General features: G+C 45.4%; 1 protein-coding gene across 5 annotated transcripts; it reads left to right on the top strand.

The window, feature by feature from the left end:
- The first annotated feature begins 17 nt into the window (after nucleotides 1-17).
- On the top strand, nucleotides 18-9207 carry LOC111854253 (GA binding protein transcription factor subunit beta 2). Of its 5 annotated transcripts, none has more exons than XM_023832034.2 (10): nucleotides 18-215; nucleotides 317-397; nucleotides 2300-2407; nucleotides 2916-3083; nucleotides 3484-3678; nucleotides 4201-4327; nucleotides 4571-4657; nucleotides 4840-5007; nucleotides 5326-5441; nucleotides 6445-9207. In XM_023832034.2, the coding sequence occupies exons 3-10, from the start codon at nucleotides 2300-2302 to the stop codon at nucleotides 6805-6807; spliced, it is 1332 nt and encodes a 443-aa protein (XP_023687802.1). In that variant the 5' UTR covers nucleotides 18-215; nucleotides 317-397; the 3' UTR covers nucleotides 6808-9207. The 5 variants fall into 5 exon arrangements, with proteins under 5 accessions (XP_023687802.1, XP_023687801.1, XP_023687799.1 ...); XM_023832031.2 differs by lacking the exons at nucleotides 18-215; nucleotides 317-397 and adding exons at nucleotides 527-1341; nucleotides 1832-1888; XM_023832033.2 differs by lacking the exon at nucleotides 317-397 and having other exon boundaries at nucleotides 19-215.
- The last annotated feature ends 6849 nt before the right edge of the window (nucleotides 9208-16056 follow it).

Raw genomic sequence — 16056 nt, 5'->3', positions numbered from 1 at the left:
GCCGGGGGAGCACCGTCACTATCTATCCGCCCAAAAAAAGGGGCGCTCGCGTCACTTTCCACTTCCGGTGTCTCCGCGCCGCCATCTTTGTACCGCCGTTGAAATACAATAATAAATATTTATTTTTTAAAAAAGTTGTGAAAGGAAAATACAGAAAGTCTGATTTAAAGCGTTACATGTAATTCCAGCGACCTTTCCTCCGCCGACAAGCCAAGGTACGTACCAGGAAAAACACCACGCAATTAATCGGACTTTTTTTTGTTAAATTACCCGTTAAGCTGGGTTAGTAATATGTTGCATTTAAATATCTTGCTAGCTGGCGACAGAGTGGTAACTACCCACAGTTACTCGCGTCGATACTGAATTTAAAACGGACTGCTCCGGATAACTACTCCAGGTAATATTGGGGCAAAACTAACCAAAACACTCCGAATAGTAGTTGGTAGTCGTTAAGTAGAAAGTAAATAAAAATATATATATATATATCGTGAGCTGAAATAAGCTTTGTCACTACCTGCACCGTGGCCCGTTTGCAGAACTCCGACGGGTTTTACGGGCAGCTGCTAAAGTCTTACATGTAAAAAAAGGAGCCGCGCTGCGAAGTTGAAAAGTTGCGCGAAAGGCTTTTGTCGGCGGCGTGGGGCTCTTTACCGACCGGATGTGGAAGTGGTTTTTTCTCTTCGCGTTTAAATTACAATTTCAGATCCGACTTCCCCCGGAACATCGGCGGCTAAATATTAAAACGGTTTCCTGTGCATGCGGGTGCTTAAACTGGATCGATCAAAGTGTGGTTTAGAGGGATAAAACGACGTGGAGCGGCCGGCTTTCGGCGGCTTTTTTGTTCTGCCCCGAGCTCCGGTAGATCGGCGCTAAAGATGGCTGCTGGCCCGCCGGGGCTCGGGCTGCGCGGCTCTTTGGACAAAGATGTTTCGGTCCTTGCTAGCAAAACCACGGGCTCATTAGCTGTGTACTGTTTACGTGGCTCTTTCATATATTAATTAAGAATAGTCGGTTTGTAGCTTGTTAGTCCGATCGTGACGGAAAAACAGCTTGCCGTGACTTGGTTGCCCTGTTTCAGAAGGGGGGGGGGTTCGTACAAAGTATAGTTACCTTATTAAAAATATTAATAATGCATCTACTTTGCATGTAGTGTGCACGTCAGTGATCAAATGAACAAGTCTTTCATAATGATTATCACGGCCGTTCTGTTTGATATCTATTAGTTATTAGTTGTAATTGTTGACACACCATAGCACAACAATGAAATGCGTCCTTTGCATTTAATCCATATGTGACATGGCAGGGGGCAGCTAATTCAGCACCCGGGGAGCAGTGCTCGTGGTCAGTACCTTCCTCAGGGGTACTTTGCTGTTAAGGGATTCAAACCAGCAATCTTTAGATTACAAGTGAACGTCCGTAAGCATTAGGCCACCACTGCCACCTTACTAAGTTACTGCTTCCACTTTTTTTTAGGATAACTTAATGTATTTAAAACGAAATGCCCTGTCAGATAGTTTATCGGGCAGCTATAATATTCAGAGTTATGTTTAACCAGCCAGTCAACCATGCAGATTTGTGACACCGTTGTTATTCCAACTGGGAAAAAAACGACACAGTCCAGTTGCTATAGTTTCAGTACTCCAGTACACCGCCAGGGTGTTTCCCCCAACTTCTTCGCTTTAAGATCTTGATACATGTACAACCGAGTTTAAGTTTCTGTTATTAGGAGCGTGAGTGACTACAAAACATAGACCACAGTATGTGTACTGTATTCTTTACTCAGCAGTGTTAACATGCGTTAATCGATACGTTTTATTTATCCTCAAACCAGCGATCTTCCAATCACAGGCAAAGAGGCTTAACCCTCTGCACCACATGGCGCCTCATGGTACCAAGCATTCAAATTATGCACATATGATGTAACAACCTTTTTACCGAATGAATCTGTGTTTGAAATGGTCTATTTTGCATTGTTTTATACTCATGAGAATAATCTAACAATAAAGCTTATATTACAAATGCGTGGGTCATGCTTATAATTCAGTATAACGTGCAGTCATGCATACATTTTACATTAGTTTTATTAAATTGAGGATCACACAGACATTTTAGTGTCCCCTTACCAGTTCCAGTAGTTTTAAACAAGCCTTGTGTTACTCTTTTCTCTTTCCCATGGATATGTTGCGCACTAATATCACACCTATCATATTAAGTATTTAGACACCATGTAACTCTCTGAAGCCCTAATGTGACTGGTTGGTAAAGGTGTTGCCTGTATGTCCCTCTGCACCTTCGTTAGATGTCACTGGTGGACCTTGGGAAGCGACTTTTGGAAGCCGCTCGGAAGGGGCAGGATGACGAGGTCAGGTCACTCATGGCTAACGGAGCCCCCTTCACCACGGACTGGGTAATACTGCCGTCTTCATTCCGGCTCTCCGCTAAATTAATTTCTGGTGTTTTTTCAAGAAGTATTCAAATTATTGAGATGAGTGTCAAGTGTAACAAATTGCTAAACTAACATAAATTGCTAAACATAAATTGCTGAATTTCCTATTGCACAAGTCATTAAATTCAACAACATCTATAACAGTGCTAGTGCTTTGCATTGCCAAAGTACCATAGTAGTACAAAATGAAGTGTTATTAATGCAGCTGGGTGCGAGATCAGTAAATGCACAGGCATATGTTTTGAGAAGCGTAGCCAGTACCAGTTCTAGCTGATGTAGCGCCCGCTAGTGCCCCCTCCATCCAAGGCAAAGTGAAATTGGCTGGCAGGTCGAGGCCCCCTCAGAAGTTGGTGCCTTAGGTGGCCGCCTGTATGGTTGACTGTCCCTGCATGTAGCTGTTTTCGCCTGTGCATCACTGTACATGGATTGACTGGTTTCTGGCCCCTTACCTGTCTCGCGTCGTCGGCAGCTGGGGACGTCACCTTTGCATCTGGCCGCTCAGTACGGACACTATTCCACGGCGGAGGTTCTGCTCAGGGCCGGCGTCAGCAGAGACGCCCGAACCAAAGTGGACAGGACCCCCCTGCACATGGCGGCCGCGGAAGGCCACTCCGTCATCGTGGACCTGCTCGTCCGGGTAAGCACTTTCCGCTGCTTATTCAGCACGTCGCCCGCTGGCATCGGACGTGGTTCTGAACGTCTCAGCATGCTTGGGGGCCGGTGGCAGTGGAGTTCGCAGCAGTGCTTCTGCTAGAATCTTGAAATCATGTGAAGCAGCCTTACTGTACAGCGGACAGATTTCTCAGTCTTGGCTGTGTAGCACGACTGCTGGAAGAATGTGAGTTTGCTGATGTAGACGTTTATTTTTAAACTTAGCAGAAAAGTCCCGATGCCTAGTTGAGGATAGTTGTTATAGAGGCTTTTATATGAGTAGATCAGAAAGTTTAGCTGTGTGGTTTTTATTGCTGTATGGGTTTTAACTTGCATAGCTGCCTTCAGAAATGCTATAGATCCTGATTTATTGGGCTCCCTGGCAGAGCGGGGCCGACATCAACGCCAAAGACATGCTGAAGATGACGGCGCTGCACTGGGCCGCGGAGCACCGGCACCGCGACGTCGCCGAGCTGCTGGTGAAGTACGGCGCCGACGTTCACGCCCTCAGCAAGTTCGACAAGACCCCCTTCGACATAGCGGTGGACCACCAGGACAGCGACCTCATGGTCCTACTGCAGGTCAGTTTGCAGGCCAGTCCTGGGGCACGAGTCCCCGCAATAAAATATTAGCCGATCGGGGGGTGGGGGCGTCCGGGACACCTAATTACAAAATCTGTACGAAAATACTGAACAAATTGTCTTAATCGACTTAATCACTTTCAGGGGGACTGAAATCAAAAATAGGGCGGTTGAAGCTCCCCTAAATGAGATCTGAAATCACTCATGGTTTTATCCGCCATCCTAATGAATCCTAACCGGAACTCCTCCAGTGATGCATCTTAGTGTATAAATAGAGTCAGGGTGCCTCGCTGCCTCAGTGGGGTTGTTGTGTCACGCCTCCAGAATGTGCTCACCATGTTCGCTTCATTTTCCGTGAGGTTTCCTCCCACGTGCAGATCAGTCTTGCACAGTCTTTTATACAAGTGGCCTCAAACAGGTCGGAAGCACGCTGCAGGGTGCCTTACGCGTCCTGGGATTTGCCTCTGCAAATCACCGCAGGTGAAACGGTAATGAATTGTAAACGGGGTGGCATCTGTGCAGGAGGGCATGCAGAACCAGGTCAACATGAATCCTGAGCAGACGCCTCAGTTCATCATCTCGTCCTCCTCGGCTGCCGGAGTGGTGAACCTTGCCGACCTCATCTCCACCACCGCCAAGTCTACCTCAGGTGAGGCCGGCGCTGGGGTAGGGGCAGCCTGGACCGCGGTTGCTTTCGTTCTCTTTCTTGGAAAAAATATATCAGGGGGACCAAACTGTCCGAAAGACCTGCAAAGTCACCTGGGCTCCGGCTCAGGTGTGACACCCGTAGGCCGTGCATGTGAAGTTCGCTGTCACCCGCGAGCGGCGTTTTCGCGTTGATGGATGCGTGAGCTGTAGACCGGGTTCGGCTCAAACGCCACTTGTCTTTCAGGAGAATGTGTCTCCACCACCTCGGTCCTCGCCACCCTTGCTGCCCTGGCAGAAGCTTCTGGGCCCATGGCCAACTCTAACAGACCAGGTAGGGGCAGCTGCCTTTTGTCATTATGTCACATAGCACAGTTCAGTTCTGTCACTTGTATGCAATGGAAAATGCAGTTTGTGAGGTTTGCAGAGACCTGGGTTGTCACTTCCCAGCTGGGATTTCAGAATCATATTGGGGTGTTATTCTGTTACTCCAGTGTAATATGTGTGCTCGAACAGGTGACTCAGAGGAGCTGATCGCAGCCGACTCGGTGAACTCAGCCATCCAGCACATGGTGGGCGATGGGGGCCAGAGGGTGATCACCATCGTTACGGACCAGCACGGCAACCTGCAAACAGGCGGACTCGGACAGCAGTTTTTCGTTACTATGCAGCATGGGCAGCAGAGTGAGTCTCCGTCTCTCCGTGCGGTTGGATGCGCAGCCTAAAGCCAGCTGCTTTTTTTAGTTAATGTTTGCCTTTATACTGCCGGGCTCCCCAGCGATATGGAAATGCATCATTGTTGCATCTGTCAAACCGTTATACACCACTCTTTCCTCTAGAGGGTGTAGTTGTGCACTAAGCTACATCAAACACTGCATTACAGCACTTTGATTTACTACTCAGCTAGCAAGATGGTTATTGTTGTGGATAGGTGGACCACTGTTAGCTCACGGTTGTGTGTCTGGCTGTGTTTGTGTGTATGTGTCTGCTGACTGGCCATAGTGGTAGCGGTACCAGCAGGACAGATCACTGAGGAAGTGGTCGAGGAAGAGCCCCAGACACTCCCATCCCGCAAGAGGAAGCTGGAGGCTTCGGCCAATCACACGGAGCAAGACATGGTGAGTGTAGGGCGTTGGGTGAATCTCAATATCCATACTTGACCGTACTTGTGTTCTCCCGTACCCGTTTTACATCATCTTCCATTGTCGAAGACCAGTTTCAATACTAAGAACACAAGTACAAAGGACAGTAAAAATCCCTGGATGTTCTTGCTCCATCCCATATTTCAAGGATACATCGGTTGCATCCTCACTGAATGAGACCAATCCCATGATTCATTGTGCCCCCAGTTCGTTCTTGGAATGCAAGTTAATGAGACCGGTCTTGCCGAGACCGCCTGTGTGGTCTTTGCATTCTTGGTATTGAGATTTACCCATTGTCTCTGCCTTGGCTTGGCCAACCCAGGATGACACAAGACACCTGCTTCATTCTCATGCTCTCCATTATCCTGTGTGCTTTAGGTCTCAGTTAGCCAGCGCAACATTTTCATTGACATCTGTTATGTCCAACGCTCATATGGTGTGTCAGAGGAAGAACCGTTAGTTCAGACTTTCGGTTAGAATGGAGTATTTCTGCTGAAATGGGACGGCTGAGCTGAGAAGGTGCCAGACAGTGGTGGGCTCACAGTGGGTGACACGGCCATAGTGTCAGGTTTCAAGATTTGTCACCTACACAACCATACAGTGTAATAATGTGCAGTGAAATGCTTTGCCATCTGACTCCTGGAAAATATGTGATATAAAGAAAACAAAATAATATACAAAGATCAGAATAAATGAGAGTAAAATAACAATACAATAAAATAATGAAGATACCAAAGATAGAATGTCTACCCAATAGACAATAAAAATGGGTAACACTTTACTTGCAAGGGCACAAGTACAAATCATGAACATTTCTCTTGAGATAAAAGATGCCGTGCGATTCATTAATGATGAACAAACATGAGATCACTATGTGATTAAGACTTAGTTTGTAGTTAATTAATGCATAAGTAATAGCATAATGCTGTATTATTTGTAAAGTGTCACTAAACGCGCTGGTGTGCTGGTGACGCTTCAGGAGCCGGTGGAGAAGCACAGCCGCGAGCTTCTGCAGCGCCAGCTTCAGGAAGCCAACCGTAAGGCCCAGGAGTACCGGCAGCAGCTGCTGAAGAAGGAGCAGGAGGCAGAGCAGTACCGCCTGCGGCTGGAGGCCATCGCCCACAGCCAGACCAACGGCACCGCCGCCACCGCGCTCGAGGAGTCGGGGACCGAGGGCGAGCTGGTGCAGGAGGCCGAGGAGGCCATGGCAGGAGAGGAGGTGGTGGTCCTCCCCGAGGGCGCCATCATCATCAAGGCGGAGGACCTGGACGCGCCCGAGGAGCAGGTGACGCTGGTGGAGACGGTGGAGTCCACGCCCGCCCACGCCGAAGTCACTTCATAGGCGATTCCAGACAGACAGGGGACTGTCAGCCGCCGCCGTTAGCGTTCCGCTTCCTCATCCTTTTTTGTATCCTCATGATGATTATTGTTATTATCTTTGTTGTTGATTATTTTCCTGTATTTTTTTTTTTCTTCTTCTTTTTTTCTAAAGCTTATGTGTGAAAAGCCATGTGATGAATACCGCGTGGGCGGGGTAAGGGTGGGGCACCTGCAGCAGAACTCTAAGGTCCAGGGGGGGCGTATTTCAGGCGGGCAGGCGGGCAGGCGGGCAGGCGAAGGTGGCGGGGCTTCAGTAGCTTTGCGGAGCGTCAGATTGGCTGCGCCATTTCAGCGAGCCCAGCCTCCATTAGCATCCAATAGTGATTTCAAAAGGAGTTTGAAAGGCGCAGGGATGGCAAAGGAAGTGCCCTTTAAAAAGACACTATTTTTCAGCCAGAGGCTTATGCAAGGATGCTGGGAGAAGCAGGTCTCAGGAATACAGCTCAGTGCGCGGCGATATCGTCTCGTAAGGGACTTCAGGGTTAAAAAAAGCGGTATATATTTTCTAAAAGACGGCAGCTGTGGGCCTGGAGGTGGCGCTCTGCTCCGCCAGGGAGCGGCGATGTTCTGAGGTGGGGGTATCGGACCGTTTGTCCAGCTCGGTCCCGCTCCTCGCCTCCGTGCGGCCCCTCTGACATGCTGTCCCATCCCATTGGCACCAGCGAGATCACATGACGGGAAGTCCGGCATTGTGCTGTCCCGCGTGTCTGGCAGTCCGCGTCAGATCCCATAGCCCTCCCGGTGTCGGCACGTGTTTCCGTCACGGCACGCCACGTGCTTCGCGACCCGGAGGCTTCTAGAAGGCCCTCGTGCAGCTAGGCCACACATAGTCAGAGATCTCATCGCTTGTCCCTAATTGCTTTTTAATTGTTGTTTTTTGGGGATTTTTGGTTCCCTGTAGCCCAGTGCATTCTGGGACGTGGCTACACGGGTGTGCTGTAGTACAGAGCAGTGATCCTGATAGGCACCGTGGCCTCACCATGGATACGGCTGTCGTGGGAGATGCAGGTCTGAATGCAAACTGACAGCTGTTCAGATTCCTTAGCAGTTACTGCTGCCTCTGCTTCGTTGTAGAAACACGCCATTTTTTGTCACACATGCCGAAAGGGTGGTAATTTCGTCTCGACCTCGGAGGTGAAACCGGTCTTTCACTGCTTGCTTACAGTTCTTAGCAATGCCTGCAGGTGCGTCACGTAAGAACCGCTTAATATTTCCTCCACATTTCATGTGAATATTTGACTTTTTTTTTTTATTGTTCTTTTGTCAATTTATTTTCCCTTTCATACTCATTCTGTATACAGCTGTCTGCGTTCTGTTTAAACAGCGGAGTAGGACTTGCATTTGGAGAATGATTCTGACGTTTCAGCCAAAATAGTCCCCTTTGGGGAGTTTAAATACCAAAATGCACACGGGGATGTTAGCTCTCATAATCGGCTGCGTCTTTGTGTGGTAGTCCTTACTTCTACCTGTAGATGGCACTACACTTAAGGGAAGGTATAGATTTGTTGATTTCAACAACTAATACTGATTTTCATTAGTCTAAATTCTGCCTAGAAGTGAAAATTAATTACATCGCAGTCCTTAAGTTTTTTAAGAGCCGTAAGAACAGCTTTACTCTCTCTAAAGGTAGCTGTTAATGCTGAGTCAGTCTGGCTGCAGTGTTTTGATTGTGCCTTTTATGGGAGTACATGTATCTACATGGAATGACACTTTTGTTGGAGACATTGTGTAACGTGGACTGATGAAGGAAACGCATCGTTGTACCTTCTGCGAGTACTTGTTCACGTAATGTTACACACTGAATGGGTCTTTCCTGAAAAAGGTACTAATTAGTCATTTAATTACTGTTAACTCTGGGACAGAAATCATGAAAAATTCCTTCCAACTAATGCTGAGATGTTTTTTCTTTCCAGTGCTCATTAATTGATTTTATTGTGAGAATGCAAGATAACGAGTGAAATTTCCAGACCTTAAACATTTAACAGGACTGCTGTTTAGTATGCAAATTAACAAGCTGCACCTTGTATGAGGGACTTTTGATACATTATTTTGTATTAACAAAGAAGCACTATCAGGGATTGATTGTCTTCCAGACATTTTTAAGAACCAAGTTATAATTAAAACCAATACAACTTAGTAATTGTTTTGGCATTGAAAATGTAAAATAGTTTTGTAAAAGACATATGTTTCCTTTTTTTAAATAAAAGACAGCAAATATTTTCAGTATTCAATTAAACGCATTCATTGATGTTCTTTTATTACTGATGGCTTATGCCCTTTGTGGAAAAGGGCATCTCCTGTAGTTCTGTATCCTAAATGTAACCTCATGTATCTCCGAATTAAATATCCAATTTCTTTTTTCCTCCAGTGTTGTGTGACATGTTTTGTATGGGACTCAGTAGGTGAGGGTCCGGATAGGGAGACCATTTACAGCAAAATATATCAATTGCAAATGCAGCCTCCTGGGCAGTGATGTGGTTGGTCGAGGCACATAGAAGGGGCCTTTGAACATAAGCTGCAGTGCATCATGGGAAGCCCAGAACAGTAGCTTATGCGACTGGCAGCTTGATTATCCAATAAGATGATGGTTCTGACATTTGGCTATCACCCAGTTTCTGCCCAGGCTATATATAATGTCATGGCAGTTATTGTGCCTGGGATCTGGTATTCCCTGGGCTTGTGTTTGTTGTTTACTGTTTACCATTGGAAAGGCTCATAGTTATTACAGCGTTTTCATACGGCTCTCTGTATAATTTGCAATAATTGTCTTTTTCCTCACTAAAAGGTTTGGTATACCTGACCAATCTATTTCGTTGTGAAGTTTTAGTGCTATGTTTTTATGTGTTGTATATTTTGTGTAGCAAATATCTGCATCCATGATTTGTAAATTATGTGGCAGTTATTTTTCATTACATATAAACAATCTGCAGTTAACACTTTTTGTAATTGAGTAACTGATGTCACAAGTGGCCTGGTTCTGGAGTTCATGCCTTGTGTTTTTCTGCTGTCAGCGTCTGCTTTTATATGAGACAGGCCTTAAAGAGACGTGATCTTGGACAAAAAGTTGTGAAATGAGCTACTTGTCAGACACACTTCAGTGGGTGACATCTTTGCACCTCAAGTGCTCAGAGGATGCTGTCAGGAGACTCTGCACGTAGGCGGTGAGGATGTCGCTTCATAGTAATCCCTAACCTTAACCCTCTCTACTGATATATTAGGGGTGTGTTTTATTTTTAAACATTCCGTCTAATATGCTGCAGTTCCATAATAGATTGTGAGGCATCTCTTACTAACTGTTTTTCATGGAAACTGTTAGATGCAGGGTTATTTTAAGAGTAAAGTATGTTATTGAAAATTGACAAGAAAATGTTTTTTTTGATGGTCTTTAAGCCTGTGACAGAATAGTGATGCTTTATTCATCCTGTGGGGGAATTGCTTTTTTTGCTTATTCTGTTTTGCTCTCCGTGAGACACACAGACAGCTGAGCGTATGTTTGGGGGTCATGGCACAGGAATCTACAGCATCAGGTACCTCTGGAACAATCGGGGTTAAGGGCCTCACTCAGGGGCCCGATAGTGGCATCAGTCTGCAAAACAGCGACCTTCCAGTCATGGGCACCGGGCCCTAACTCCGCTGAGCCAGAGACCACCCCGAAGGTCGCCAGTTCAAATCCCTTGGCCAACAGAGTGATGTCACTGCTGTGTCCTTGGCAAGGTCTGATTCTCAAATCCCAGTTACTCCAGGGATGTTGGCTAACCCCCCCCCCCCCCCTTATCCTTGCTTTGGACAAAAGCCTCTACGAAATATGTAAATGTGGTGCTGTGTAAGGCTGTGAATCGTTTAGACTCTCGCTACATTCTGGGTAAAGCTTGTGGTAATCTGTCTTTAGCTATTTGCAGAAAAATCTATAATTTTGGAATTGCTTCTAGAGAAAGGGGCAATAAAATGAGTCAATGAGACAAATACGCAAAGTTTTTTTTTTTTAAAAAAGGGATAAATGTCAAGGTAACACAGAAGCTAATATATCAATAGCCATGTCCTGCAAACATAAGGGATATTTCTGCAAGGATATGTTTTGCTGCCGCTGTTAAAGGAGGATTAAATGGAACCTTAGCTTTTTTAGTTCACCTCATGTCCTATTTTGGAAACAAATGAGTGCTTCTGTCAGAGCGGCAGGCCATCTTAGTGTAAAGCTGAGCGCGGTGGGGGCAGGACACAGCCAGTTAACAGAAAACAGATGGAAGTGTTGATTAGCTAGCAATATGTGAGCCGATGTGTGGGAGATAGTGTCCAGAGCCATCCTCGCACTGCGGGCAGGAAATTAAACATTAAGGAGGACTAATGAAGCCAATAATGGTTCACAAACGAGTTGTGTGCAGCGGAGGGGGTAGTGGTTAGAGGATTCGGGTTCGAATCCTAAAAGGGCGTCGGTGCTTAAGAAAGGTGCTGCTTCTGTCATTTTCGGATGAAAGTATCAGTACAGAAATTCATCCATCAATCCATTTTCTGTACCTGATTGTCCTATTCAGGCTCGTGAGGGGGGGGGGGGGGGGTCCGGAGCCTCTCCTGGAAGCTACGGGCACAAGGCGGGTAACAACCCAGGACGGGGTGTCAGTCCATCACAGGGCGCACACACACACTCTGTTCACAGTTTGGCAACTCAACTTCAGTTCATCATAGCATGCTTTTGGACCCCACAACATCATGGGGAAAACATACAAACTCCACACGCAGAGCTGGGATAGGCACTCAAACCCTGGTTCTAGAGGCACAATGCAACAGTGCTAAGCACTGGGCTGCCCCTACAGAAATCCATGAATACCGTTAATAAGCAGCCACTTTTCCAAAGTGACGTGCGATTGATAAAGCAGGTCAGACTACAACTGGGGATTAAGGGCTTTGTTCACGCCACCAGCCCTGGGATTTGAACAGATGACCTTCTGATCACAGAGTTCTAACCTGCTGAGCCGCACACTGCAATTTGTAGTTCAGGTAACGTTTTAGTTCTGTCACTGCTAATCTACGAACTCCTTTGTGCTCCAACGTGCCGCGGAAAAAAAAACATGATCAGTTTCGTGGAGGTACTTTCACTTTTACTAAGAGGTTCTGTCCCCTGACTCTGAGGGAGACTTAAAGACTCAAAACACGCAGAAACACGTCTGTCTGAGAACATGTATGATGCAGGACAGCAGGATGATGCTTCCGATCTTCCCACACTTTAAAGTCGGCTGCCGTATTATTTCCCCACAGTACTTGCGTGTCTGACTCATTCTCACTACACAACAAGCAGAGGTCTTGATAATACAAATGCCGGCAGCTTGTGCTGTTCTGACCAAACTGCAAATCATGAAATGACACTGGATGGCCGCTGGAGCTAGCGTGCAGAACTCCCTGCCGCCTCTGCCAAAAGGTCGAGGGCAGAGTCGTGATCAAGACCAGGCCCTGGGCCTCTGGAAGGCTGATGCACTGGGCCGCAGCTGAGGCTGGAGTTGGTTGGGGACGGGGGCTGTGGTGTGTAGGTGGACGGCTCTTATTCTTCTCCAGAAGGGCTCCTAGCAACAGCCATACACTAAATGGATATTCTCACATTATAGATACCTTCATAATGCACTATAATGGTCTGTATAAGCCATCATAATGCATTATGAAGGTATTTATGGTGCATTGTAACCGAGAGCTTCATAGAGCATTTATGATGCATAATAAACAAGGCTATAATGTGTTACTGTATGCCTTTTTATAAATAGTTATAGCCATGTTTATAATGCTGTATAAAGAGCCTGTGTTTCATGATGTCTTGGAACTGCATTTATTAGTGGTCAGAGCTGGATGCAGTGCCGAGAGACAAAAGAGACCTGAATACATCCTACTGCCATACAGTGCTTGTGCTGTGACGTGATAGGATGGATTGCGTTCTGAGTCATGTGACCTTCGTCATGTGCAGAACCTCAGAGTAGAGCCTCAGGCACAGAGCAGGGTGCAGTGGGAGCAGTCTGCCCTCGTCTGTGCCAGAGCAGCTATTCAGTGTGATGACAGCATATGACAAAGACTGATGAAGCTCTTTTCAAATTACATATATGATTTTCCTTGATTAAATTACACGACCACTCCTCTTTATTTTACCAGTCGCCACGGTCGTATGAAGAGGACATGGTGTTTAATATTTAATGTTCACCAACATTTCATTAATGAAGACTCTATTCGGACGTTTCTTGTGGGTTGTGAAAAAATACTGGGGCGTTTGATTGAAGTTCCTTGCAGGTGACCAGCTCATCACTCCAGAATTCATGATTTCAAACCATGACTCTGAATTTTCCTTTAGAAGACAGTCAAATAAAGATGGCTGAGATGAAACCTGTAACTCTTAGCATCACTAAAATGTACCTGAATCACAGTGGCTGGAGAGATCAAACATGCCAGCAGAGGCAGTAATAAGGTGAGACAGAACATTTAGCATCCTAAGGTACAGTACAAAGAAGATCATATGGACTAGCATAGTGTATCTTTAGGAAAAGGTCCTGAAAGGTGTCGGTTTGTGAAAGTCTTGCAAAGTGACATGTCCTTTCTAGAATGTTCCAGGTGGCTCAGGGTTTAATGCCAACCCAAAAAACTGGGAATTATTTGGACATGGAGACCCAAATAATCAGCACTTGGAATTTATTTTTGAATATTTTTTTTTTTTTTTTACTTTATGGCAGTTTCTCCAAAGACAGGAAGGAAGATTCACCTCGGAGTCACCTTGAAGGAATATCATTTTGAAAAAGGAAAAATGGAAAAACATCTCTCTTCCCACTGATGGATTTTTATATTCCAGCTAAAACCAAGCAGTCAGTCACCAGATGGATTTGAAAAATGTGCTCCAGTTGGAGCACAGCAAATGCACTTAGCATGCTGGAAAAAGTGCTACAGCTAGCAGTCTGAAAGTGCTTGCAGGGGCCTCGCCTTACTGCGGGCTCAGCAGCCGGCTTGTTCTCAGGCGGGGGGCCACCTGGAGATGCAAGCGGACCATGGCTTTGGCCACAGCCTACGGTGGGTCAATTACGGAGACGAGGCACTGCGTGATCAAAACAGACGGCGTCAGAAAGGCAAGAAGCGATCTCCCATGACTCTGCCTGGGTCCTCCCAAAAATGACATTATGCTCCGACTTCTGTGCAAATATAATTGTTTGACCTCTAGGCTAAGTGCTACTCAAACAGTGGCATGATGCAGTTCCTGTTTCTGTGCGAGGTAGATCAAGTAGGCCTTGGGAGAACGATTGTAAAATATAAACCGAGAAATGTTAAGGTTGGTTTCACATACGACACCATAGCTGCCTGGAACTTGAATAACACAACGTTCACAGTGTCGGTATTTTTTTTAAATATATATACAGTGGTACCTCGGTTCTCGAACTTAATCCGTTCCGGACTCCGGATCGAATCCTAAAAGGTTCGAGTTCTGATCGAATTTTTCCCATAAGAAATAATGGAAAACCAATTAATTGGTTCCCGGTGTTCTGACAAAACATCCTACTTTATCAAAACATCCTACAGTAGTGCTAATCGATAGCCCTAACCCTAACTCTTACCCTAACCCTAACCCCCCAAAAACCCCTTAAACTCTTACCTTAACCCTAACCCTAACCCCTAAAACCCAACCCTAATCCCAAGACGGTGGAACTGCACATGCGCAGAAAGGCTCGATAGCACGTCTCGATAGGTAGGATGTTTTGTCAGAACACCGACCCCCCAAAATTACACCTAAATATATATATATTTTTTTTATTTAAACACAAAATGAACAGGATAAAACAAGAAGAGCATTTTTTTGGCTTCCAAAACGATAAAGATCTTATCCTAACATTACCCCTGTCCTGCCCCGATCGTCCGCTCCTTCCGTGTGCCACGCCCCCTCGTTAACCTCGTGTGGGATCCCCATGTGATCAGCTGTTTCTGGTTGTTGTCATTAGTCCTCTGTATTAAGTCCGCGTTTCAGTTTGTTTCCCCAGTCCAGTCATTGGGTGCGTTTGACTATTTCTCCCGAATGTCACGTAAAGCAGTTAATTTACCTGGTAAAATAAAGTTTAAATAAATTACATAAATGCTCTAATAGTACACGTAAGCTAGTGGTTTATTTATTGTTAGTTACTGTAATGTTGTGCTGTTTTATTTGGTTAATCGTCCAGTCTGTGAAGAAGGCATTCAAGTAAGAATTGCATTGTAGTATGACTCATTTCCTGGCGCATACAATTTATATTAGGTCAGCGTTCACGGTTTGACTTCTGATATTCAGATCGAGTTCTAGGTCAAACTGGTTTGTTCGACTTTCAAGAAATTCGAGTTCTAGTGAGTTCGAGAACCGAGGTACCACTGTACTGTATGTCTGGCCACATTCTGTTTATGTGATGAAGTAAAAGTTATTGGAGCTGGACTAAAATGAAATGTAAAGTAAATCAACCCATGTGTGCAAGCCATGAGTTTTTTGTTTTTTTTTGCTTAAGTGAGAAATTTTAATTGCTGTTTCAATTTTTAGTGCTAAGACTTGTCTGTAAATTGATCAAGATGAGGAATTTTCACTCAGATTTCCAGATCTGCCAACCACGGCTTCATGTAATTTCCCAGTTATCACAAGAATTTGGTATCCTTTTGTAACTCTATTTTATGTCCATGAGCCACTGCATATTATAGTACTTGGGCATTAAGGAAATTTTAATTCATTTTTGAAGTACATGTGCAAACTTCAACAACTTCAACAAATTTCTGGGCACGGTATTTAAAAGATAAAAGGAATGACTGCAGCATTTTGGGCAGGACTGCATGTTTTTCTGTGCTTTCTGTTTTTCTAAGACAGACCTTGCCAGCCCTGCTCTCTGATCATCAGCTTGTACGTTGCTTTGGACAAAAGCCACTGCTAAATAAGTAAACGTAACGTTTACCTTAGAATGTGAAAGTCCAGCGGTATAAATTAATGATGGGCATTTACCAGTGATGGCAGGATTACCAAAGAGGATTTAACCTGACCCTGAAAGTTCCGCTACAAGGTGCTTTGCTGTTACAGTTAAATGGTTACCAGTTGTGGTTGAGGTCTCACAAATGCTGGCTGCTTCACCAGATTCCCAGTCGATCGTGTGCTGGAGTTTGTGATCTCCACAACATCGTTTAAATTGGTTTCTGAGTTAGTGTTTCTCTCCAAACCTTGTAAATACCAATGAATTATATATATATATATATA

The sequence above is a fragment of the Paramormyrops kingsleyae genome, chromosome 23 (genome assembly GCF_048594095.1).
Source record: "Paramormyrops kingsleyae isolate MSU_618 chromosome 23, PKINGS_0.4, whole genome shotgun sequence".
Lineage (NCBI taxonomy): Eukaryota > Metazoa > Chordata > Actinopteri > Osteoglossiformes > Mormyridae > Paramormyrops > Paramormyrops kingsleyae.
This window is presented reverse-complemented; position numbering and strand designations above follow the sequence as displayed.